General features: G+C 49.8%; 3 protein-coding genes across 5 annotated transcripts in view; 2 read left to right on the forward strand and 1 right to left on the reverse strand.

Moving 5' to 3' along the window:
* Positions 1–9870, forward strand: part of RAB11FIP1 (RAB11 family interacting protein 1) — a 29803-nt gene extending 19933 nt beyond the window's left edge. For 2 of the 3 annotated variants that reach the window (XM_024764993.1, XM_024764995.1), the window contains 2 exons: positions 641–749; positions 6325–7034. In XM_024764993.1, coding sequence (XP_024620761.1) covers positions 641–749; positions 6325–6543 — 328 coding nt within the window. In that variant the 3' untranslated portion in view covers positions 6544–7034. Of the gene's footprint in view, positions 1–640; positions 750–6324; positions 7035–7974 lie in introns of those variants that run through there. The other variant, XM_024764994.1, reaches the window with a different exon arrangement.
* A 7169-nt stretch (positions 9871–17039) lies between these two features.
* On the forward strand, positions 17040–21743 carry BRF2 (BRF2 general transcription factor IIIB subunit). Its single transcript, XM_024765088.1, has 4 exons — positions 17040–17289; positions 18008–18067; positions 19232–19553; positions 20385–21743. The coding sequence occupies exons 1-4, from the start codon at positions 17136–17138 to the stop codon at positions 21121–21123; spliced, it is 1275 nt and encodes a 424-aa protein (XP_024620856.1). The 5' UTR covers positions 17040–17135; the 3' UTR covers positions 21124–21743.
* Positions 21656–23566, reverse strand: part of ADGRA2 (adhesion G protein-coupled receptor A2) — a 34190-nt gene continuing 32279 nt past the window's right edge. Inside the window, exon 20 of the mRNA XM_024764986.1 lies at positions 21656–23565. Coding sequence (XP_024620754.1) covers positions 23367–23565 — 199 coding nt within the window. The 3' untranslated portion in view covers positions 21656–23366. The remainder of the gene's footprint in view (position 23566) is intronic.

The raw sequence follows: 23566 nt of genomic DNA on the forward strand, positions 1-23566 counted from the left end.
TCCTGGGCCGGGAGCAGCATTTGTAGCTGCGTTTATAGCAAGAACAGAGTAGCAGCTGTCCTCAGAGATAGATTCGGAATTGTTCTGCATGGTCTGAGTTGGAGCTCTCCTTGCAGAGAAACACCGGGAACCGTATCTTATTTCCTAGTCCCGGAGACCAGCTGAGATTGACCAGGAGAACCCAGCAGTGCGGACAGCTTACTTTAAGCAGTGCCCAATGGGAAGCTGGCCTGTTTGTTCTGAGCTCTTTCCTCCCTCTCGAGGCGCGCGCAGAGGGCTCTGCGGGGACTCCCACAGTGGAGTCCTAGGCTGCAGCTGCCTCTGAGAATAGGAGACCGTCTTTAATGTTCTCCTGACGTTGATAACGAGGCCAAGGGTCCTGTGAGAAGCTCAGGACACGTGGCCAGAAGTGGTGCCTTGTTGGCTTGCGCGTGGCTGCCTCGCGCTGACTGCTTTCCTTTCTGAAGGAACGTTGGCACGTGTGGGACTGCAGGTGTGAGCGCGCGTGTCCCCCCCATTCCCCCGTCACCTCTCTCGTTGGCGGCCACGTCTGAGAGAGGCAGTCCCTCGGTTCCTCCGGTTCTGCCGTGACGTACACGTCTAAGGAAACAGCTAAGTGTCCTTTCCCCCTTCTCTTTAGACTTCATCCCGTGAAGCCGATGAACACGGCAGCCGCCAAGGTCGCTCTCTCCAGCTCGGGAACTGCCACCATCATCAGTGAGAACTTGGTCAACGAAGCCATGATGAAGGTATGTCTTCTCCAGAAGGAGGCAGGTTAGTTAGGGATCTAGAAAACCCGCTGTGAGAGTCACCATGACATACATCTCCCGGGGCAGCAGGTAACGCCAGGGGTGACTTAACCACACGTCTCGGTCTCTGGATGATCTTTGGAAGCCCCTACACTTTCCATGGGATACTTACTTTTCCCCTCATAGTTCTTTGGCTGTCGTTGAATTTTGTTGTGTGTCAAGCAACATGATTGACACGAGTACTCTTTTTTAATGAGAAGAAACTGTCACCCACCTTCCAGCCCATGCAGATCAGATATTCTCATTTCCCCCACATGTCCTTATCTTTTGGCAAGAATATACAATTCTCGCAGTTGTCATCATTGCACAGATAGACTTTTTTGTAACTTTATTCTGAAGTAATTTCAAACTTTACAAAAGCTGCAAGAATAGCACAAAGAGCTCCTGTCTACCTCCATCCCAATTCACCAACTGTTGGCGTTCCATCAGATCTGCTTTATCATCCTCACCCTCTCCTACTCCGTTCTCTCTTTGTAGCTGCGTATGTATTTTTTTCTGAATTATTTGAGAGCAAGATGCACACATCATGCTCCTTTTACCCCTAAATGCTTAAGTGTGTAATTCCTAAGAATGAAGGCGTTTATCAAAATGAAGAAATTTAACTTGAACGCCTCTCTGCTTTCTCATCTGCGGTCCGTATTTCACCTTCACCAGTTTTCCCAGTAGTGCCCTTTCTTGTCTGTCTGTTCTCCGGTCCAGGGTCACTCAGTTATCTCGTCTCGGGAGTCTCCCTTATTCTGGGCTAGTTCCTTGGCCTCTTTTGTCTTTCAAGACATTGACCTTTTTCAGAGTTGCAGTCAGTCGTTTGGTAGAACTTTCCTCGGTTTGGATTCGTCTGATGTCTCCCTGCGGTTTGGTCGAGGCTGGGCATTCTCGGCAGGAATTAACTAGAGAAATAACGTGCCCTTTCCAGTGCGTTGTGTAAAGAGCCCGTGACACCAGCCTGTCCTGTTAGTGGGGTGTTAACTGTGATGACTTAGGTTAGGTGGTGTCCACTAGGCTCTCCAGTGCAAAGTTGCTAGTTTTCCCCTTTACAGTTAGTAAGAAATGTGTGGGGAATTCATTTCAGACCATGTAAGCCTCCTGTTCCTATCAGCCTTCTGCTGGCAGGCCTTCTGTCCACTAACGCATGTGGTGGTAGCAAAATGATGGTTCTCCAGCTCCATCACCTGTGTGGAAACGCTCTGAAATCCTCTTTTTCCCTTAGTATCATATCGTAAACACTTTTGCATGTTGCTACTTAATTATTCTTTGAGCCGGTTATGCCAGTCTTTACTTACTCACTCCCCGGTTAGTGGATATGTAGCTTGTTTTCTATTTTTCAATATGAACAACACTGTCGTCAATGATTTTTCGCATAGAACTTTTCCCTTCTTGTAGGTGATTTCCGTAAGCTAAATTTCCAGGAAGACTATTGCTGGATGAGAAGATCTCTGCTCTTTAAAAAGCTCGAGTGGCTAACACGAAAAAACCCAGCTCCTCCCCTTAAAACCAAAACCAATGCCCCCCAGATGATCTCTGCTGGAGAGTATCTTCATCCTGCCCTTTCTGATCCTAAAATCAGAGGGATTCAGATGTGTTGTGTTTCAGACACGTGGACAGGAATTTCCTAACCCACCGCTGGGGATCGCAGTTGGGAGACATAAACTTTATTTCTATTTTACTGCAAGCATCTAGAAGTTTCATTCAGTCATAGATATTTACGGTCCCAGGGACTCCAGGACATCAAATAGTTTTTGTGTTTTTAAAATAAAACTTTTGCTCACGTCTTCTTCACTCCTGCAAGCCTTTTGTAAGTGCCAGGCGGTGGCTGATACCTCTGGCTCTGTTGCACCTTTGCCTCCAGGCGCTGGGCTGAAGGTACACTGAAAGCTGGAGATTTTGGGGTCGAGAGGCTGAGTAGTAATAACGAACTGCTGCTGAAAACAAGTTAGCATCTTCTGGCCATCTTGCCTTCTCTTCCCTGTCGTCCATGCTGACAGGGCATCACTGTTAAGCATCATTCTCAAAATGATCAGCTGTAGCCAGAACTGTGAACCTACGGTGTTTTAGCCCAAAGCCTAAAGGTGGACCCTAACTTCGCCAGCTCAGCCTGGCTGGCTTCTGTAGTTGTGTAGAAGGGGCAGCACTTGTCCTCTTGGAGTTAATGATATTTACCGGGAAACTGGGCAAAAGAACAGCATGAAAGGGACCATCACGAAAACTAGAGTCACTTAACACCCCCCTCGCCCCGTCCCCTCTTCCGTTTACTGTGGCATGCAGCTTGGCTCCGAAGAGAAGCAAGACCCCTGGTTCCCATTCTGCTTCCTCTGCAAAGCTCATTTAACCAGGGCCTTATCTCCAGGCCCTGACTGAGAGTAACTTGCCTTAGAACAAAGGCAACGGCTGCTTATTCTACTCATGATTTGTAAGTTCCGCTGCTGCCCCCCTGCCTGGATGCAACAAAGCTGTTGGTCCTGGACCATACCTGGTAACTACTCTGAGTAAACATGGAAAGGTTCCTGGAGACGGCTATTGGCCGACCGTAGAATAGACGCTTTGTACTAAGGCATAAACAGTGCTTATAAAAATAACTACTCTTTGGAATGTTGCAAAGTGAGAGAGAGGTTCGGAAAAGAAATTGCATCCCTAAAGTTACAAAAAGCCAGCTGAATCATTACTACAATGGCCTTTTTTGTTGTTGTTGTTGTTTTAGGGCCGCCATCTTTTATAGATGATTAAAACTAGGAATGTATTATTTATTCAGGTGGCTTCCAGGCTTCCATTTAAAAATAATCCAGCCAACTAGATCCAAAAATCATCTGTCATATTGTATGGGAACAGTTGGATACAAATTTGAGTGTACGTCATTATTGGTACAGCTATGAGGGGAAAATCCAATGTAAAAATCCTGGAAGGAAATGTGTGACACTGGGCACTATTGTTTCTTGAATTAATGGATATTTTCTTTGCACCTCTTCCTCTCCATGGCCATTACTCACTTTCTGTAATTGCTGGATTGCTTTTTAATTTTTTTAGTCATCACATGAATAGGAACTTCTAATGATTTCAAAGTCCTGCATAGTTTCCTCTTTAGATTACAGAATCCAAATGGAAGAGCTGTTTGACAGTTTGTAGGAAGTACCTTAAGTGTGCATGCCTTTTCAGTTCTATGCATTTGTCTTAAGGAAACATTTAGGGATATGACCAAAGATTTATGGTCACACATTTAAATAAATGTTATTATATAATTGTGAAAATCAAAACCAACCTAAATATCCAGCAACAGAGAGATGGTTAAAATAGAATGAAATTTAAAACATCCATTTAGGACTTCCCTGGTGGCGCAGTGGTTAAGAATCCGCCTGCCAATGCAGGGGACACGGGTTCGAGCCCTGGTCCGGGAAGATTGGTCCGCAGAGCACCTAAGCCCATGCGCCACAATTACTGAGCCTGCGCTCTAGGGCCTGCAAGACACAACTACTGAGCCTGCGTGCTACAACTACTGAGGCTGCGTGCCTAGAGCCCGTGCCCCACAGCAAGAGAAGCCACCACAACGAGAAGCCCACGCACCACAACAAAAAGTAGCCCCCGCTCGCCGCAACTAGAGAAAGCCCGTGTGCAGCGACGAAGACCCAACACAGCCGAAAATAAAATAAATAAATAAATAAAATTAAACAAAGAAAATCCATTTAAAAAGCAATTTTTCTAAAGTTTAATGATGGGAAAATGCTCACAAAATAATAATTTTCAAAAGCTGTAAAACTCGATTTTGTATGATGCTAAAGTTGTAAAACATATCATAAAGAAAACCCAGGAAGGGAATTCCCTGGCGGTCCAGTGGTTAGGACTTGACAGTTTCATTGCTAGGGCCCCGGGTTCAATCCCTGGTCAGGGAACTAAGATCCCACAAGCCGTGCAGTGTGACAAATAAACAAAAACAAATAAACCAAACCAAATAAAAAAACAACAACAAAAAAACCCCACAAACAAAACAAAACGAAAGAACAGGAAGAATAAGAAAGAAAGAGACCCCAATGTTAGGTGTTGGAGTTATGGGTAATAATTTTCTTCCCTCTTCTGGATTTGAGATTTTCTATGATAAGTAAATATTCCTTTTATGATTCAAAATAAAATCCTGTTATTTGGGGGGGAAATTATTTTTTTTTTTTTTGTGCTACACAGCCTGCTGCTTCTTTCTCTCTCCCAAACTCTCTTGCAGAGCATCTTATGTAATCAATATTTTTGAATAAATATAATCCTTCTGTGACAGAGGTATAATCTAAAACCCCTTGAGGGTGTATTCTTGGCTATTGTTTACAAAGACTACTTTTTTCCTTGATAGGATATGTAAACAGACACACCCTGTTTGAAAGTGTCAGGCACGTTTCTAAGCTAGTGTTGCCATCATCGTGCTGTTCTTTGTAGCCAGGACAAGAGGGACGGGATTTCTTTCGGGATTCTGGCTGGTGTGCAGGCAGCTTGCGTCACTGGACTGAACAGGGTCTTCTCTTGTGTCGTGTCAGGGTTGACCCTGCTCTTGACGTAGCTGCTTCTTGAAGCAGGTGGTTCTGAGCCTTTCTCGGTTAAACTGTTAGACCCTCACGACAGTGAAACCGTGATTACCTCAGAGTTCCGCCGGCAAAACTGTCTTGAGGTTGCCCCATGACCTCGTCTCTTTAAACTTACGAATCTGAGCCACAGATTTCAGGAAAAGTTAGCTTTGGGGGTTTTTCCCCTCTCACTAGAGACTTGGTACAGCGTGTTACTTTATATAATCCTTATCTTGCGTGTCCTCGTGGCTGGGGCCTGGGCAGTTTTCAGTCAGCCACCAGTCATCCCAGATTGTAAATGTAACTCCGTGGGGCTCCCGCTCTGGTCAGGACGGGGCTGCTCAGCCACTTGTACCCAGAGGGGGCGCCATCGATGGCTGTGATGGTGGCCCTTGGCTTTGACTGCATCGTTTTGGGGAATGACTTACCGTGGGGTCTCCCAGCGCACCCTCCTCATCACCAGGTGTCCTGAGCACAGCCGAGGCAGTAGCAGACCTTCTGGGATGAGCGGCCACGTGTTGTCTTGGGAGGACAGTGTCGCCTCCTGCACCGTCTGCCACTAGCTAGGGTTTCTTCACAGGTCACCTCAGATTGGGGCTCAGCTCCACTTGGATATCTGGTTGTGCCAGCTCCAGGGTTCACAGGCCACCAGTCATTACATCTCTAAACCCCAAGGCCAGAGTCTAGCCTGGGGGTCTGCAGCCTGTGAGCTGGGTACGGTTTGTACATTTTTAATAGGCCATAAAACAAAACACCAAACCAAACCACAAAGACGAACATGGGCCTGCACGGTCTGAAATACTAACTTTTTGGCCCTTTCGCAGAAAAGTTCATCCGTCATCAGTTTTCCACCGAAATCAAAGACGAATTCCCAGGAGACTCAGATCACAGACTCAGTCACTAAAAGCTACCTCTTTTGTGTTTCTTTAAGATGTTTGACTCCTTGACTGACTTTATCACTTTTCTCCCCTCCCCCTCCAAAGAAATACAAGCCCTCGGAACCCGCGTTTGCTTATGCACAGCTGACCCACGAGGAGCTGATCCAGCTTGTCCTCAAACAGAAGGAAACGATAAGCAAGAAGGAGTGTCAGGTGCGCCAGCTGGAAGACTACATCGACAACCTGCTGGTCAGGGTCATGGAGGAGACCCCCAGCATCCTCCGGGTTCCCTCTCAGGTTGGCAAAAAAGCAGGAAAAATGTGAAGCACTTGCCTCCGGCACTGAGACTTGTGTGTGAGTTTGTTTCCGCCTGCTCCCAAGGCCGAGGACTCGGTGTGCCTGAGAGCCCCAGGGTCCAGGCTCCAGACCGCTCTCTCCCTCACGCCTTATCTGGCAAGAGTCAGTCCCACCCACAGAAGCCAGGTTAATTATTACAATGAATCTTTTATTGGACAGTCCCAGGGTTTTATTTTTAAATGCCACTGTGCCTTTAACCAAGTTGTAAATATTTTATGCCTGACCGGAGACATGGTCATTAGATCTGATCCTGGCCCAGAGGTTCAGATGGCGCTGGGGGTATTAATGTATTTTTAACATTGGGGTTTTCTTTCTTTAGTATTGAGATTTTAAAGTACGTCTCCCGGGCTTCCCTGGTGGCGCAGGGGTCGAGAATCCTCCTGCTAATGCGGGAGACACGGGTTCGAGCCCTGGTCTGGGAAGGTCTCACATGCCGCGGAGCAACTAGGCCCGTGAGCCACGACTACTGGGCCTGCGCGTCTGGAGGCTGTGCTCGGCAATTAGAGAGGCCGCGATAGTGAGAGGCCCGCGCACCACGATGAAGAGTTGCCCCCACTTGCCACAACTAGAGAAAGCCCTTGCACGGGAACGAAGACCCAACACAGCCAAAAATAAATAAATAAATAAAATTAAAAAAAAAAAAAAAAGCCAATAGGACTAGGAGGGAGAAACCATACCTTGGAAAAAATCTTTAAAAAATAAAAATATATATAAAGTACGTCTCCCCCAGTCATTAAAGCTTAGGGTGAGATGACAGGGACCAGGCAGTTGGTGCGGTGTTGCACATACTTCCTTGGCTTTTGAGTAGCCCAGCTGTGGCGTTTTGGGGGCAGATGCTAAGTTTTGATACTATGTAAACCTACCCAGCTCCTCGGACTTGGTCTTTTGTTTTCGACTGGACTGGAGCAGAGGGGCTTAGGGTACACCTCCGAGTGTGCCTCTGAGATTTGGAGCAAGCTGCCTTTTTCAGACATCAGCCTCCACTGCTCTGTAGCCTTAAAGCGTGCTCTTTATCATCCAAGAGGGGCTGTCCGTGGAGGTACGGAAAGTAGACCAGGGGAATTAGAATCACTTTGCCCTGGGGCAGTTGGTCAAAATCCCTCCTTTTGTGATCGCGGGGTCCCTGCTGGCTGGAGTGACCGAGTCAGTGCCTTGATTAGGGATCGGGTGACCCAAGCACTTGCTAAAACAGTCCCACCAGGTATGGAACAACTGCAGCGGCATCCACTGGCCCTCTCCCACGTGCCGTCGCTTGGCTCCCTGGTTCCCTTGGCAGCTCTTCTTGGCATTTCCCTCCCCCACCCCTCGTTATAAAATCGTAAAGAGCAAGATGATACCTATTTTTAGATGGCTGTATTTTTAAAACTAGATTAACATACTTTTTTTTTTTTAAACTAGGACACTTGCCCCCTTCTCAACTAATAGCACCAGTTCAGAGTCTTCAGGTAATTTCGTTGTTAGTAACCTGATATTGGAATTGGAATGTTTTCTGTATTACTCATTTTTTTCTCCCAGTTGTGACAGAATCTCATCGAATCCCAACATCTCTCCTGGGAGGAGAATGTCACAGGTCAAGTGGGTGGGCAGGGGTTGAGATGAGAGCGGTTATTAAATGGAACGCTCTTCTGTGTTCATTCTTGTTATATTGAAGTTAAGAGGCAAGGTGATTGGCAGCGGAATCCCTTTTCAGGATCACGTTTGCTGCCACGTTAGTTAATGTCAGAGCACTTTAATCTGAAGGATGATACTGTAACTTGATTTAGCTAATTTGCTTTGAATTATCGATAGCTCTTTTATTTAATACCCTCCTACAGTACTGGGGACCACTGTAAACTTCTCAGATGACTTGTATTTTTGTAGCGCTATGAGATTTACGTGCATCCCTGTAAAGAGAACTGGATATTCGCTGGAACTCTGCAAATGCACGTGTATATATTTGTTCTGCAATGTGTTTTACTTGATGTCAATGTACTTTGATGGTGATGCCCACGTGCACTGGGTGGCGGGAGCGCTGAGTGGTTTCACCTCGGAAGAGCCGCTGCGGAGACCTGCATGCTTCCCGAGAGCTGGTTGTTGTGGAAAGATCTGCTGCTAGGACCTCGGGGATGGGAGCCGGTCTCTGTTTGAGAGGAACGTCTGGGTGGAGGAGCAAATTCCTCTGCTCTGTATGCCACTCGAGAACTCTGGAGAATGAAGGACAATCTACTTCAAGGGTGTCTGGTTTCTACCACTGCTGGGAAAACAATTCCCCAGGTAGCATGCCTGCACCTCTCAAGGTCACCGGTTAACACCTGTCCTTGAGGACTCTGCTGTGAGGGAGAACTCAGCTAGGAAAGCTGGAGCCTGCTCTGAGCTGTTGGCAGGGGCAGGTGGACCGGAGGGCTGGAGCTCCTGCAGCCAGCGTGGGTCTGAGGGCTTACACCCAGCCGTCTGTACCAGGAGAGTCTGAATTAGCCTCTAGCTGCTGAAAGTGCTCACCAAACTGACGGGCCCTAGGAGGAGGCCGTGCTCTGCAGAAGCAGGAGCAGCTCTTTCTTGGCCTTGCCCGGCTGACCCCCCAGAAGACCAGTCAGTACTTCAGGGAAGCATCCGATGAAATACCAAACACCTTGCGATGAACTTCAGTGGGAGGTCAGCGTCCGGAAAAAAATGTCAACCCTTTGCCCGGGTGTTTCATATCATCTCAGTCCTTGGACTTTGACAGATGTCCTGCCCACCCCTTTCATTTCCTGTGTGTCGGCCTCCCCGGGTAACAGAATGGAGGGGCAGGAAGGTCTGTCCTTTGCCACACGAACGGCGTTGACCCTGAGTGGAGGGTGCGTGCGTGGGTGAGTGGGATACGTGTGTGGTTCCCAGCTCTGCTAACAGTGGGGGCGCGGAAGGGCACAGAGGGAGGAGAGTCCACGACACTCAGCCACCTGCCGGATTGAAGGCCAGAGGCAACCTGGTGTTAAATTAGGCACGGTCTCCCCTCCCTGTGCCCCTTCTTTTTTAGAACTGCTAACTAATGGTCCCTCAAGGCTGAAGGATCTGTTGCCTTAGGTGAGTGGAGAGCTTAACCTCCAGTTAAGCTTAACCTCCACACCAGCCTCAACCCTGTGGTTTCTCAGTATCTATCATGTGAGCTGCTAACTTGACCTCTTCCTCCCTCTGACTTGAAAGTTCACCCAGCATCTCTGGATTACAGAATTCTTATTTCCTGCTTTGTTACTTCGGGAATTTTGAACTTCTTTGCTTTTATTTTTAAGAAGTAACCTAAAATTTCCTACAACACTAAATAAAATGGCACTACCTTTCAAAGATTTGTGTCTGTGGTGTCGTACGGGTGCAATAAGAATTTCTTCTGTCTTCTTGGGGGCGTGACCGGCGTCTCTCACCCCATGAGGGTCTCTTGCCTGGGTTCCTGCTGCTGCCACGCTGTCTGATGCCCAGGGATCCCAATGCCTTTTCTCCTCCAGAGGTTGGGACATCTCTGACCCTTCCCTATGACATACCCCATATTTTGGCCTGGAAGGGACTATGGTGTTTACCAGATGAAGATCATTTGAATTTCCTGACCCTAGTGCTACAGGCTGCCACCTTTTCCTTGGCAGTGGTCGCCTTCAGCTAATCACATGAACAAGGACACTTTCTTGATTCCCTCCCCCATGCCAGCCCCTGCCTCCTCACCCCTGCCCCACTGATTTCCCAGAGAGTGACATCTTGACCTTTGGAGCATGAGTTGAATTCACACTGGGTTCAGGAATGCCCAGATCAGTAGCAGATCTAGGTTCCTGGTTCCATCAACTGAGTTCATTCATTTCTGAGTAGAGGGAATTCTGGCTGTAAAGGCCTCTCCTCCTGAGCTCGTTCTACCAATCTCCCACTCTTTCCTGATGAGGTGAGAGGTCGGCCTGCCTCAACCAAGGGTCCCAACCTCTCAAAAGGGAGGAGATGCTCTTTCTTAGAGATGAAAGTCACACTGTAGAGGCACAGAGGCAGGCAGCACCCGTGAAGCCCCTGGGTGGGCTGGGGGGAGCTACCTGAAGGCCTCCCTGGTTTGGGTGAGGGGCCTGGTTACCCAGCCAGATGTGGACGGCAGGGCCACCACGTACAGTGATACAAAAGCGGCTTCTCTTGACACAACAGCCTCCCAGGTTTGCTTCAAACAAATAGAAAGCCCTCCAAGGAGAGTCTCTAAGGAAGGAATGTTTACACAAATGACCCCCAACTCTCCCCCAAGATTCATTTCCCTTGCTTTTGGAGGGGGCACCCTGCCCACCTCCCCATGGAAAGTGTCATTTACAGGGTACAGTTACCACCGTGACCATGGCCAAAGCGCTGGCAGCACGCGCTCCCCTAGCCCTTGGACCCCATCTCGAAGCCGATGGAGCCCGTGCCCTGGCCTTCTCTTTGGGGGTGTCATCTTTTGGCTTCTGCAGGCTTCCCCTCCTGGGGAGGCAGGTGCGATCACTTCCCATTTAAGTTCAAAGCTGGCTTAGCTGAACTCTGTGGGACCAGCGGATCCCAAAGCCACAGAATCTCCTGAGGGAGGATGTCCTCATTTAGCCTTTCGACGTTTGACCCTTACACACCTGTATCCCAAGCCCTGGAAATAGTCACCCTGGTGACACTGACAAGCCCTCAGAGCTGTGAGAAAGCTGCTTCATTCTTGCATTATCAACTGCTCACTTCAGGCTGAAACTTGGTCGCAAAAGGAAGGCCTGTTTATTGAGTTCCTGCTTATTCACTAAGCGCAGCTGAGTACTATTTCCAATTCTCAAGGTAGATAATATCTCCATTATGCAGATGAGGAAATGGAGACTTTCAGAGGCATCAGAACTTAAGTTTGCCTGGGGTCCCACAGCAGGTAAAGAAAGGATTTGCACTCCTCACCTGTGCGACCTGGGGTTCTAGAACAAGCGTCAACAAACTATGGCTTCGCTTTTGTTCATGTAACCCTCAAGCCAAGGAATTTTTCCTGGGAGTTCCCTGGCGGTCCAGGAGTTAGGACTCTGCGCTTTCACTGCTGCGGCACCGGGTTCAATCCCTGGTCAGGGAACTAAGACCTCACAAGCCTCCCACAAGCCATGTGCGGTATGGCCAAAACAAACAAAAAAAAACACGATGATTTTTCCTTTTTTTTTAAAAATGTGGGATGAACAAGTGGCCGGAATGATGACCACAGTCAACAACACCTCACTGAACACTGGAGATTTTTACAGTTAAAGAATCAAAATAATATTTCATGACACATGGAAATTACATGAGATTCAAATTTCATTGTCTACACAACTTTATTGGAATACAGCAGTGCTCATTTAGGTAATTGTCTACGGCTGTTTCCACGTTGCAACGGCAGACCTGAGTGCTTAAAACAAAGACCTTCTCGCCCACCAAATCTAAATATTTGCTCTCTGGCCCTTCACAGGAAAAGTTTGCCGACCCCCAGTCTAGGCCCCCAGACTAGGAGGCCCCAGTCTCCTCTAGCCTTGGGGGCGGAGGAGATAATATTCTGAGTGACTTGACATCCTGGAGGATGGGCAGGGAAAACGGAGGGCCTCAAGACGAGGCCTGATGAGCCATGGCTCCGAGGAGGGAAGGTCCCTCTGAGGCGACTGTGTTTGTGTTCTAGGCCTGTGACCTCCTTCTCCGAGTTACCATGTGCCTTCGTTCCTGGGAGATCAGGAAACCGAACACAGCGATCCTCAGCCCAGGGGAGGGAACGTGTATTGGGGTCACACAATAAACAACAGGAAAGGGGAAAGTGAATATGAATGAGGGCAGGGACTTGGCACAAGGGTTTAGGAAGTACTGGCCGTGCCCTGTACTGAGGCTGTTGTCACCCTTGTGTGTCAGAGAAGAATCATTGTCTACTGAAGAGCTGAGGTGATGGGGAGCCAGTCAGAAAGGCTCCAAGACTCATTGTGACGAGGAGAAGGGGGTCCTCTGGGCTCAGAGTGAAACTGGGTTAGAGTCATCTGAGCTGGAAGGAGCCCAGGGGGAGGCCCTGAGGGCAGCCCAACTCCCACTGGTTGCTCGCTCCAGATTAGAAATGATCCCATCTCTGAGGAATCCCGTCTGTGTTGCTTCTGACCGGCCCTCCCAGGACGGGTGTCCACCAGAGCTGGACAGCCTTTCCGGAGCGTAGCAGGCACTCCCAGGACACGGGGATGAGAAAGCCAGGTCATTCCCAGGGAGACTTGTAACAAAGACAGGTAGATCCCTAACACATTCGCACATGTCACCAAGGGACGGCTGGCCTGGGGCTTCCTTCAGGCCCTCAGTGCCCTCCTCTCTGGCCTCTTCTCTAGAAAGAGCTCTGGCCTTAAGGTCAGTATTTCACATCTGGACCACGTCTGAGGCATCCTTTCCAATGGCCGTCCCTCCCCAGTAGCTTTCTGCTCTAATCCAGCCCATCCTGGGCACTCAGCATTCCAAAAGCCTATGTGCCAGGAACCATGTGGGCTCCAGCCTTACAGACAAGGAGCATGGCTCCAGCTTCACAGGCTCAGGGAGGAGTAGGGGAGAGAGGTTGGAGGAATAGCTGTTAAACAGATCATCATGGGCTTCCCTGGTGGTGCAGTGGTTAAGAATCTGCCTGCCAATGCAGGAGACACGGGTTCGAGCCCTGGTCTGGGAAGATCCCACATGCCGCCGAGCAACTAAGCCCGTGCACCACAACTACTGAGCCTGTGCTCTAGAGCCAGCGAGCCACAACTACTGAGCCCGTGAGCCACAACTACTGAAGCCCGTGCGCCTAGAGCCTGTGCTCCGCAACAAGAGAAGCCACCGCAGTGAGAAGCCTGCGCACCGCAACGAAGAGTAGCCCCCTCTCACCGCAAATAGAGAAAGCCCACGCGCAGCACCGAAGATCCAATGCAGCCAAAAATAAATAAATAAATATCCCTTAAAAAAACCCCAAAAAGAACAGATCATCACTATCACTGAATGATGGTAACTCTTGGTAGAGTCTGTAGCAGCAGGAAAGGCACCAAGGCTGATGTATCTGTCCTGATTTCCCAGAGGAAGGCAAATAAATTTCCTAAATAAACAGATTTCTTCCTGAGAACGTGAACCCCAGACTTGCATGTCTTAGTGGAGCGCGCCATCTTCTGGCCTGGGTCCTGCCCACCTCCTAGCCTGTCTGTGTCTGAGGGCGAGGCTCTCTTACACTATCACATACCTGTGGCTGGAAGAGAATCACCCCTCCACCCCTAGAGTTGCTGGTAGGAGAATCATAAAGCTGCTCTTCCACTTTACTGTGAGTAGTGTTGGGGAAAGCAGAATTCCAGGGGTTCTGTCATAGGTAGATGACTCTGTAGTAAAATCCCACTTTAAAAAAGTGCAGTTCAGTTCAAGATCTGTGCAAAATTGGGGATGAGAGGAGTCTGATGCTGTTCTGTATGGTAATGTAAAGAACTACTCCCAAAGAGACACATGTATATGTATAACTGAATCACTTTGCTGTACACCTGAAACTATCACAACATTGTTAATCAACTCTACTCCAATATAAAATAAAAACTTAAAAAAAAAAAAGAAACCTACTCCTGGCCTTCCCTGGTGGCGCAGTGGTTAAGAATCCACCTGACAACGCAGGGGACACGGGTTCGAGCCCTGGTCCGGGAAGATCCCACATGCCGTGGAGCAACTAAGCCCACGCGCCACAACTACTGAGCCTGTGCTCTACAGCCCACGAGCCACAACTACTGAGCCCGTGAGCCACAACTACTGAAGCCTGCGCGCCTAGAACCCGTGCTTTGCAACAAGAGAAGCCACCGCAGTGAGAAGCCCACACACCGCAACGAAGAGTGGCCCCCGCTCGCCACAACTAGAGAAAGCCCGCGCGCAACAACGAAGACCCAACGCAGCCAAAAAATAAATTAATTAAAAACAAAAAACACCTACTCCCAGTGCCAGTTATGTTGCTTTTAGGGACCTGTTTCCCGTCCCCAGTAAGGATGTCGACTGCACTGTGTGAAACTAACAGATGTCTCTGAGAGCTGTGTGTGCACACATGAGCACACAAGTGTGTCCCCAGTATTGATCTGCTGGACAACCAGAAATAAATCCTGTCATACCTTACAGTAGTGGGGAAGTCTAGGAAAGAGGGAACTTGGGGCACCAAAGCCCACTCAAGCCCTCGCATGGCGTGGGGCTAAAGTGAGTAATTCACACCTCGGGGAATGGACTGTTAGAGATTATTGCATCCCTTGGTTGGGGGAGGGGGTGGATCCCTCCAGTGGGACCAAGCCCTGTGGTAGCGGTTGAGATTTCTCTAGGAGAGCGGTTCTCTTGCTCTGAGAAAGCAGTCTCTGGGGGACCGGATGGGACCCTTAGATGTGGCTATTGAGGAGAGAGGCTTGAGGAGAGTGTGGGAAAGAAGGCGCTGACACCTTTTGAAGGTGTTTTTGTTTGGTTTGATTGGTTTTTAATGCTTTCCTCTTGACTGTGAGGGGAATCTTATGAAAGTTCCCATCTCACTAATATGTTTTCATTTATATTATAATCACATTCAGTTCTTCAACCCTTCAGTATAGCCCATTAACCATCTCATGTGATGCTGATGTGGAAAATGAAAAAATGGAAGTCTAGCTGCTCTGTGTTCACTGGTCAGCTAATACCTGGAATCCTGACAGTTCACTGAGGTCCAGGGTGCCAGAAGTTCTGTTGTGCAGTAGGAAGGGAGGGGAGGCTTTGGAGTAGCCGTGAGCAGAGCGGAGGGACTTGTGAGCCAGAGGGGCTGAACGGACAATTCTTGAAAGGTACAGCATCTCTCCCCCAATTTATATTAGAGGGAAATGGCATTTGAAGCAGAGAAGGCTGCTGCGTGGATTACAGACAAGAGGCAATCTTATTTTGGTCAGAGATGCTCTTGTTCTGCACTGTGGTCCAGAGAACTCACAGTCTCTTAAGGCATAGAGTCCTCTGTACCTGACCACTGGTTCAAAAGAAACTATAGCTCTGCCTGATCAGAGCCCTTTATTTTTGAGGCTCAGATCCTCTGTTTGAGGACGCACTGGGTACATGGTCATTATGTTGCCTCATCTCTTCATACTAATAAGTACCGTTTTTCTGTTGAAAACTTTTCATCTCTAGGATGCATACTTTATTGGTCTTCTAAAGAAGACAGCTGTGACCTGTGTCTTAATCCTCAAGGGAGCATCCCTATCTGTTAAGGGGCTGACAAGACACCCTTTTTCCTCAATTCAGTCTGGGCAGGAGCTGTCCAGTCATTTTCTGTTCTCAGTGGGAAGTGCTCACCGTTCACCCCCAAGTCCCTGTGCACAGTTGAAATTGAGCCCACAACAGCTCCCAAGATCTGCTAATGCCGGACCTGCCTGAAATTCTCCACCACCAGACTGAGAAGCAGAAATTCCTCACCTAATTTCAGTACTGGCTATGATGACTTCCATCTGTTGTCTTGGAGTCAGAAGGGACTGGCCTTTGTTTCTTTGTCATTTAACTCAATTTTCTTATTTTTCAGACACAACTGATTCTAAAACTTTCAAGTGTTAAAACCTTTTGTTTTGTTTTGTTTTGCCACACCATGCAGCTTGTGGAATCTTACTTCCCCAACCAGGGATTGAACCCAGGCCCTCGGCAGTGAAAGCATGGAGTCCTAACCACTGGACCACCGGGGAATTCCCAAAACCTGTATTCTTGATGAGTGCAATTAGGATTTACTTATGAGAAAGCACACTCTCTTTCGTCATGTTTAATTTATATTCAAACATGACATACAAAATCTCTCATGTGTAAGCTTGCTAGAGGCACTCTTTTGCTCAAGATTCTTTTATCTATACTATCCCATGCTAGGAACTTTGGAGCTAGAATCTTGGAGCATCTTAAAGGTCAGGTTTAAAAACATCCGAATCTGCTTGAACCCTTCAGATTGCCAAGAGTCTCACCACCGCATATTCTTTCTCTCCAACTCCCTTAGACATTCCTTGCCTAGCCTCTGAAAGCATCCGAGGTTGCCACTCTGGATTTTAATTCAACTCCTTCATTCTACAGTGGAGGAAAATAGACTGCAAAGAGAGGAAACAACTTGCTTGAGGGGAAGCCACTCTGGAAAGAGCACGATTTCCTGCTCTCTTGATACAGTACTCTCCTTTTTAGACACAGATTTTGTACTATGGCCAAAATCAACATCCGTCACCAAAGAGAAAAGGAGAATCTGCGATTCCCCTAGCGCTTTAGAAAGAAGAGTTGTTTGCGGATGGCAACAATATCTTGTCTGTTATCCGTGTCCATGCAGGTAGAACGCTCACTCAAATGCAATCCTCAGTCGGGCCCACCTCAAAGTAACTACAGATTGCGGGGAAGTCGAAGACACAGTCCAGAACAGGAACCTCCTCTCATAGATCACGTTTCTACCCGAGCCAAAGAGGAACGGACCGGAAGTGCCGCGCAGCCGCGGAGGAAATACCTATAGTACAGCTGTTACGCTGGCCGGAAGGGAAAGGTGCAGACCTTACAAGGCTCCGCTCCTACTTCCTGTTTCCGCACAGTTGCTGCTGTCGACGTGAGGGGTGGGTGTTGGAAAGCTTCCTCGGCTTTGGACGGGTTGTGAGATGCCGGGCGGAGGCCGGTGTCCCGATTGCGGCTCCGCTGAGCTCGTGGAAGACTCGCACTATTCGCAGAACCAGCTGGTGTGCTCCGACTGCGGCTGTGTGGTCACCGAGGGAGTCCTTACTACCACCTTCACTGACGAGGGCAACCTCCGAGGTACCTCTGCGGGCTTTTCCGGGGCCGTGGGTACAGCCTGGGGCTGTGGAGGGATTGACGTCAGAGTCTTCTTATCTCCTGTCGTCTCCCTGTCACGTGCACCCTTAAATACGAGAGAAAACAGCCTAAAGTGGATGAGCGAGCTGCAGAAGGTCAGGGACTGCCATTTATCTGTGTTTTTCTAGCACCATATCTGGTATATGTAGTAGGTATTAACAGATGTTGAATAAATGAAACAGAAACAAAGTTCCACTCAGTTTACCTAGTCTGGGCATGGTCGAAGAATTGTATTGATAGATCAATTCTTTACGAATACAGAAAATACTGTTATCCCGAAGTAGTTTTGAGCACTAATTGGCAAAAGCATCTTTTTTTTTTTTTTTTCTTTACTTTGCTTTCCAAGTCCCTACGCAATGCAGCTCTCAGAATCTGCAGGCAGGAGAATTGCCTGAACTGGATGTACAGGAGGGACAGCTGGAAATTTGGAACACTTGGAGCTGCTTTAGGGCAGTCCTAGTCCTCTTTAGTCTCTGTGTGTTTGGTATTGCTTGTGGTCATGGAAAACCAGGTGGACCTTTAACTTGCACAGATGGGCACCTTCTGTGAGACGAGGAGCGGGTGCACGATGACTGGGATTCTGCTCCCCGGTTTTGTGTGGTGGGAGGGCAGGGATTTGGTGAATAGAGGCTAAACAAGCTATTTGTTCATTATCTTACAGAAGTAACATATTCCCGAAGCACAGGGAAAAACGAACAAGTTAGTCGCAGCCAGCAACGAGGTGAGTATCAACCTTTTATGACACAGTGGCTTTAAAGAAAATTCTCCTGATGGTCTAGCCCAGTGGTCCCCAACCTTTTTGGCACCAGGGACCAGTTTCGTGGAAGACAGTTTTTCCACAGACTGGGTTGGGGGGGGATGGTTTAGGTAGTAATGCGAGCGATTGGGAGTGGCAGATGGAGCTTCGCTGGCTCACCTGCCGCTCACTTCCTGCTGTGCCACCCGGTTCCTAACAGGCCGAGGACCGGTAGTGGTTGGTCCGGGGGTTGGGGACCCCTGTCTAGCCCATCTGCTTGTCTTTCCTGTTTTCAGCATTATTGGGTAAGGTAGAAAAGAAGAGAATGGTGATTAGAAATAAAGGATGGAGATGGTTCTAAGACAGGTGGCAGTTAGGTGGAAGGTTTAGGTTTGCTTGGGGGATATGTCTGAGGTAGACTCAAGGAACCCACCTCAAACTTGGGCTTGGCCACAAATCAAACCAGCCTCCAGAAGATGGGGCACTGAAGTGTGACTTCCTTTCATAAATGTCTTTGTGCCTTTTGAATGACCTCACCAAGTGTCACTCTTGTCATTGTAGAAAGGTCCATTATTTGTGCTTCTGGTATCTGAGGCGAGTTGAACAGAAATTGCTAGGAGCTGCATGGTGGCTTCTTTGACCCCTCTATGTACGGTATCGTGTCATCTGCAAACAGTGACAGTTTTACTTCTTCCTTTCCAATTTAGATTCCTTTTATTTCTTTTTTGTCTCTGATTGCCATGGCTAGGACTTCCAAAACTATGTTGAGGAAAAATGGCGAGAGTGGACATCTTGTCTTGTTCCTGATCTTAGAGGAAATGCTTTCAGCTTTCCACCATTGAGTATGATGTTAGCTGTGGGTTTGTCATATATGGCCTTTATTATGTTGACGTATGTTCTCTCTATGCCCACTTTCTGGAGAGTTTTTCTCATAAATGGATGTTGAATTTTATCAAAAGCTTTTTCTGCATCTATTGAGATGATCGTACGGTTTTTATTTTTCAATTTGTTGATGTGGTGTATCACACCGATTGATTTGCAGATACTGAAAAATCCTTGCATCCCTGGGGTAAATCCCACTTGATCGTGGTGTATGATCCTTTTAAGGTGCTGTTGGGGCCCCTCTAACTCCTGCTGTGGGTTTCTTAGGTCTCTGCCGAGTGAGAGACCTCTGTCGAGTTCTGCAGCTGCCACCAACATTTGAGGACACGGCAGTTGCCTACTACCAACAGGCATACCAGCACTCTGGCATCCGTGCTGCCAGGCTGCAGAAGAAGGAGGTGTTGGTCGGGTGCTGTGTCTTAATCACCTGCCGGCAGCGCAACTGGCCCCTGACCATGGGAACCATCTGCACCCTGCTGTATGCAGATTTGGATGTGTTTTCTGGCACCTACCTGCAGATGGTGAAGCTCCTGGGGCTGGATGTGCCATCTCTGTGCTTGGTGGACCTGGTGAAGACCTACTGTAGCAGGTACCTGCCTAGTGGGAGACATGGGGATGGGATGGGTTTAGACCTGAATCCTTTTACCTCTGGCTGGCTGTTTTTGACCAAAGCCCATCTACAAGGATGTGGGAGAAAAAAGTCTTCTCCCTTTCCTGTGCCTAGCACTCACTAATCAGGTTAATCCTGTTTTACATTTCTGGAATGTTACAATTTTCAAATCCCTTTGCCCTTACAGCAACCTAATGATGCAGGACGGAAGGTGTTAGCCTTGACACGGGGCTCCTGGGTTCCACCACTCATGTTGTGTGTGGCCTCCTTGGCTAGATGGAACAGCCCTGCCTCGACAGGATCATGTGTGATTAGAGCTGAAAGGATATTAGCAACTGAGGGAGCTGGAGTTAGAAGCCAGTTTTTTTGTTTTTTTTTAAATGAGTAGCTGTGTTCTTTTTTTCTGACAAATATGGTAGAAAGCAAAGACTATTGGTGTGAAACAGTCTTGGGTGTGAAGCTTGGTGACGTCCAAGCTGGATGACTGTGGGCAGGTTTTGTGTCTGTGAATGCACGTGACAGGCTGTGGAGTAGTAGATTAAAGGAGAACTTTTGTGAAGCCCTCAGAATGATGGCTGATGGGGTGGGGGGAGGGGCATCGTCCAGAAATGTTAGCTCCCTTCTGCATTCTCCTGCCCTTCACCTCTTCAGCGGGAGACTCACCCTGTCTTCTCTCGGTACCTGGATAAACTTGCTGCCCAGCAGGCTTGAGTGTTCCCGGGAGGATAGCATAGCTTGCCCATCTTCTGCGCTTTGAAAGAGCGGTCCTCCAGAGGTATTGAGATCAGACCCTCATTTTGGTTATTTCAGCTTCAAACTGTTTGAAGCCTCCCCGTCTGTGCCAGCCAAGTACGTGGAAGACAAGGAGAAGATGCTATCGCGAACGCTGCAGTTGGTGGAGCTGGCAGATGAGACGTGGCTGGTGACCGGGCGGCATCCCTTGCCTGTCATCACCGCTGCCACTTTCCTGGCTTGGCAGTCGCTGCGGCCTTCAGATCGGCTGACGTGTTCCCTTGCCCGATTTTGTAAATTGGCGAGCGTGGACCTGCCCTACCCCGCTTCCTCCCGCCTGCAGGAGCTGCTGGCTGTGCTGCTGCGGCTGGCCGGGCAGCTGGCCTGGTTGCAGGTCCTGAAGCTTGACAAGCGGTCTGTGGTCGCGCACGTCGGCGACCTTCTCCAGCACCGCCACATGTTGGTCCGCAAGGCCCTTCGAGATGGAACAGCAGAGCCAGACGCACTGGACGCCCGGGAGAAGGGGCTGCAGGGGCCGGGCCAGGGGCAAGGATGGGGAAAAGAGGACCGGGGCGATGGCTCCGTAGATTTGCCCGCAGGGAAGCGGCCAGCGAGCCCCACCCTCCTCCTCCCACCCTGCATGTTGAAGCCCCCAAAGCGGATCTGTCCCACACCCCCTGTCTGCACGGTCACTGGAGATGAGGACATTTCTGATAGTGAGATCGAGCAGTATTTGCGTTCCCCTCAGGAAGTTAGGGACTTCCAGAGAGCCCAGGCCGCTAGACAGGCTGCCACGAGTGTCCCTAACCCTCCCTGATGCACAGCTGGGGTCTGCGGGGTGGGGGGGCGCGGGCGCTTAACCCCACCTGACGGCGGCTTGCTAACAGGCCCGATGTAGCCAGAGAAATCAGTGTATACAAGTCTTTAGGTATCTCCCTTCTCATTTAAGGAACCCAAGAGGGGCTCTGCAGTTATTGGACCCCAGGTCCCAGAGTCGAAGTCAGAAGGAACACGGGGACGCCTGGGTTGGAAAGTCCCATCCCTCGGTCCCAGACAGTGGTCGCACATACTCCTGTTCTGTGGGCTGGCTTTCTCTTGGACTGTTGGGAAAGTGCCAGGTGCTCTCCTGCTCTCGCTTCAGATTGGATACACCGCAGCTGCAGGGCTGGCGGGGCCTCCCTGTTGGTGTGGAGCAGTGCGCATTCCGGATGGTATCAGCCCTCAGAGGATGGAACTGGGCAGCCCTTGGCCCTGTGTCCATTCACAGGCCTTTGTGGGTTCGTGTGTACAGTGTCAGAGATCCTCTCCCTCCTAACAAAAGGACCGGGGCTGGAGTAAGCTCATAGCTCAAAGGGCTTTGCAAAATTTTAATATATTAAAACAAGAGGCATCTGCTAGAAAACATTCTATTGTATAAAACCCGAGCTTTTAAAAACATGTTTTCTTTGGCACTTTTCATTCCCTCCCTCCCCTTTCCCCAGCGTATTGCAAAAAGCTCTCCAGTGCTAAGGCATTGGCGGGGTATGTAAACAGCAGCCAGCATAAGTGGAAGAATAATACGAAGCTTTTTTTTTTTTGGCCTTTTTTTTTTTTTCTGTCTAATATTGTCTGTGCAGCAAAAGCATAAATAACAGGATGCATCCCAAGGCGTGTGGGTTTTCTCCCTTCCCCTCTGTCTTCTCTTGCCTTGGTGATCAGGCTGGGGTGATACGGAGACGGGGCCGGGTTTCCCTGTGGCTTTTCATGAGGCCCAGGGTTCCCTCCACTCGCACTGCATCCTGTAACCAAAGGCTGGTGGTTGCTTTTTAGGTTGGGAGAAGTATGCGTGCTGGTGTTTAAAAAGCAGTGAAGGTGCAGACCCCAGGTGAGCTGCAGGCCTCCCCCGGCCCCACTACCCTGGGGACTTGGCTTGGGCTTACGGGAGGCAGGAACCTGGTTTGATGTTTTGGAGGTTTCTCCCTAATATGGAGCTGGAGATCAGATCATTGGAACGGTTCTCCTCTATGGCCTCACGTGGCAGGGGGAGTGCGCTTTGTCAGTCCCTCGGTGTGGAGGGCCGAGACTGGGGATATGGGCCTGTGATTGGACAGTAAGTGCTTCTCCAGCACCACCTGCAGCCTGGCGGTGGCGCCCCTCTTCAGAGCGTTTTGTTGTTTTTGTTTTTTTATAGGATTAGGTTTAAGGCAGGACTAACTTCAGCTCCAGATCTTAGCACTAACTCTGCTTCCCTCACATCATCTCCAGGCATCTGTCAGGCAGCTTCTTAGGTGTAGGGCCTGGGCTTTGTCCTGAAGTGCCACCTCTGAGCCCTGCCGTGTGGTGTGTGTCCCAGTCCTGTGGTAATGGCCTCCAGCCCTGATGGTGCACCTTTCCACCTGCCCCCCTCCCAGAGGGCTGGTTGATCCCTGCAGCTGCCTTTCACCCTGCCCCACCTTCTCCTTTTGCATAGTTGATCCGAAAAGCAGCACCTTGTTTCCTCCCACTGGTCCTGGTCATCTGGCTCATCTGCTAGGCTGGCTCCCTAGTTAGCCAGAACTGGGTGGGGGAGAGGCCCTAGGATCTGGGCACGGGTGGGTGACTGATTCAGAGGAGGGCAGTGAGGCGAGAACACCTTACTCAGGCCCGCATCGCCCGTGTGTTCCGGGTAAGGCTGATGGCCGCCCGTGAGCGGGGCGGGGGGTGCGGGGAGTACCTTAGGAGAAGCCCGCCTGAGCTGTGCTGTCCCTGCCGCCCTTGCTCACTCCGCAGCCCCACAGGACCTTTCCCCCGAGCCTGGACGGCAGGGGCTGCCGAAACCAGCCTGCGCTGGGACGGAAACGTATCCCGTCTGCGGTTCGGGGATTGTCTGTCGCTACCCCAGAAGGATGGCCCTCTTCGCGTTGGCGGGCCTGTGCCTGTCCTTTCCCCAGCCTCCGGGACTAAAGCTGGCGAGCCCGGGCGCAGCGAGGCACCTCTACCTCAATCCTGGGGACGTACCGATCGACGTCTCTGAGGGCCCCCGAGAAGCGAGGTCTCCTGCGCGCGCGGCCCTCCCGTCCTGAAGCGGCGCCCGCCCCCAGCCTAGACGGTGGTCTCGCTCTTCCAGAGCCCCGTCTTCATGCAGCCGCCGCCGCCGGCCGCCTCGGCGCCGCTCAAGGTGACGTCGTCGTACTTGCCGCCCTTGGGGGCGCCGTTCAGGCTGGCAGCGTTGAGCGGGTACGAGCGGCGCTGGCTCTCCTTCTCCAGCGCGCCGCCCCCGCCGCCCTTGAGGTGGTCGCGGC

This window comes from Neophocaena asiaeorientalis, unplaced genomic scaffold (assembly GCF_003031525.2).
Source record: "Neophocaena asiaeorientalis asiaeorientalis breed wild unplaced genomic scaffold, Neophocaena_asiaeorientalis_V1.1 scaffold14, whole genome shotgun sequence".
NCBI lineage: Eukaryota > Metazoa > Chordata > Mammalia > Artiodactyla > Phocoenidae > Neophocaena > Neophocaena asiaeorientalis.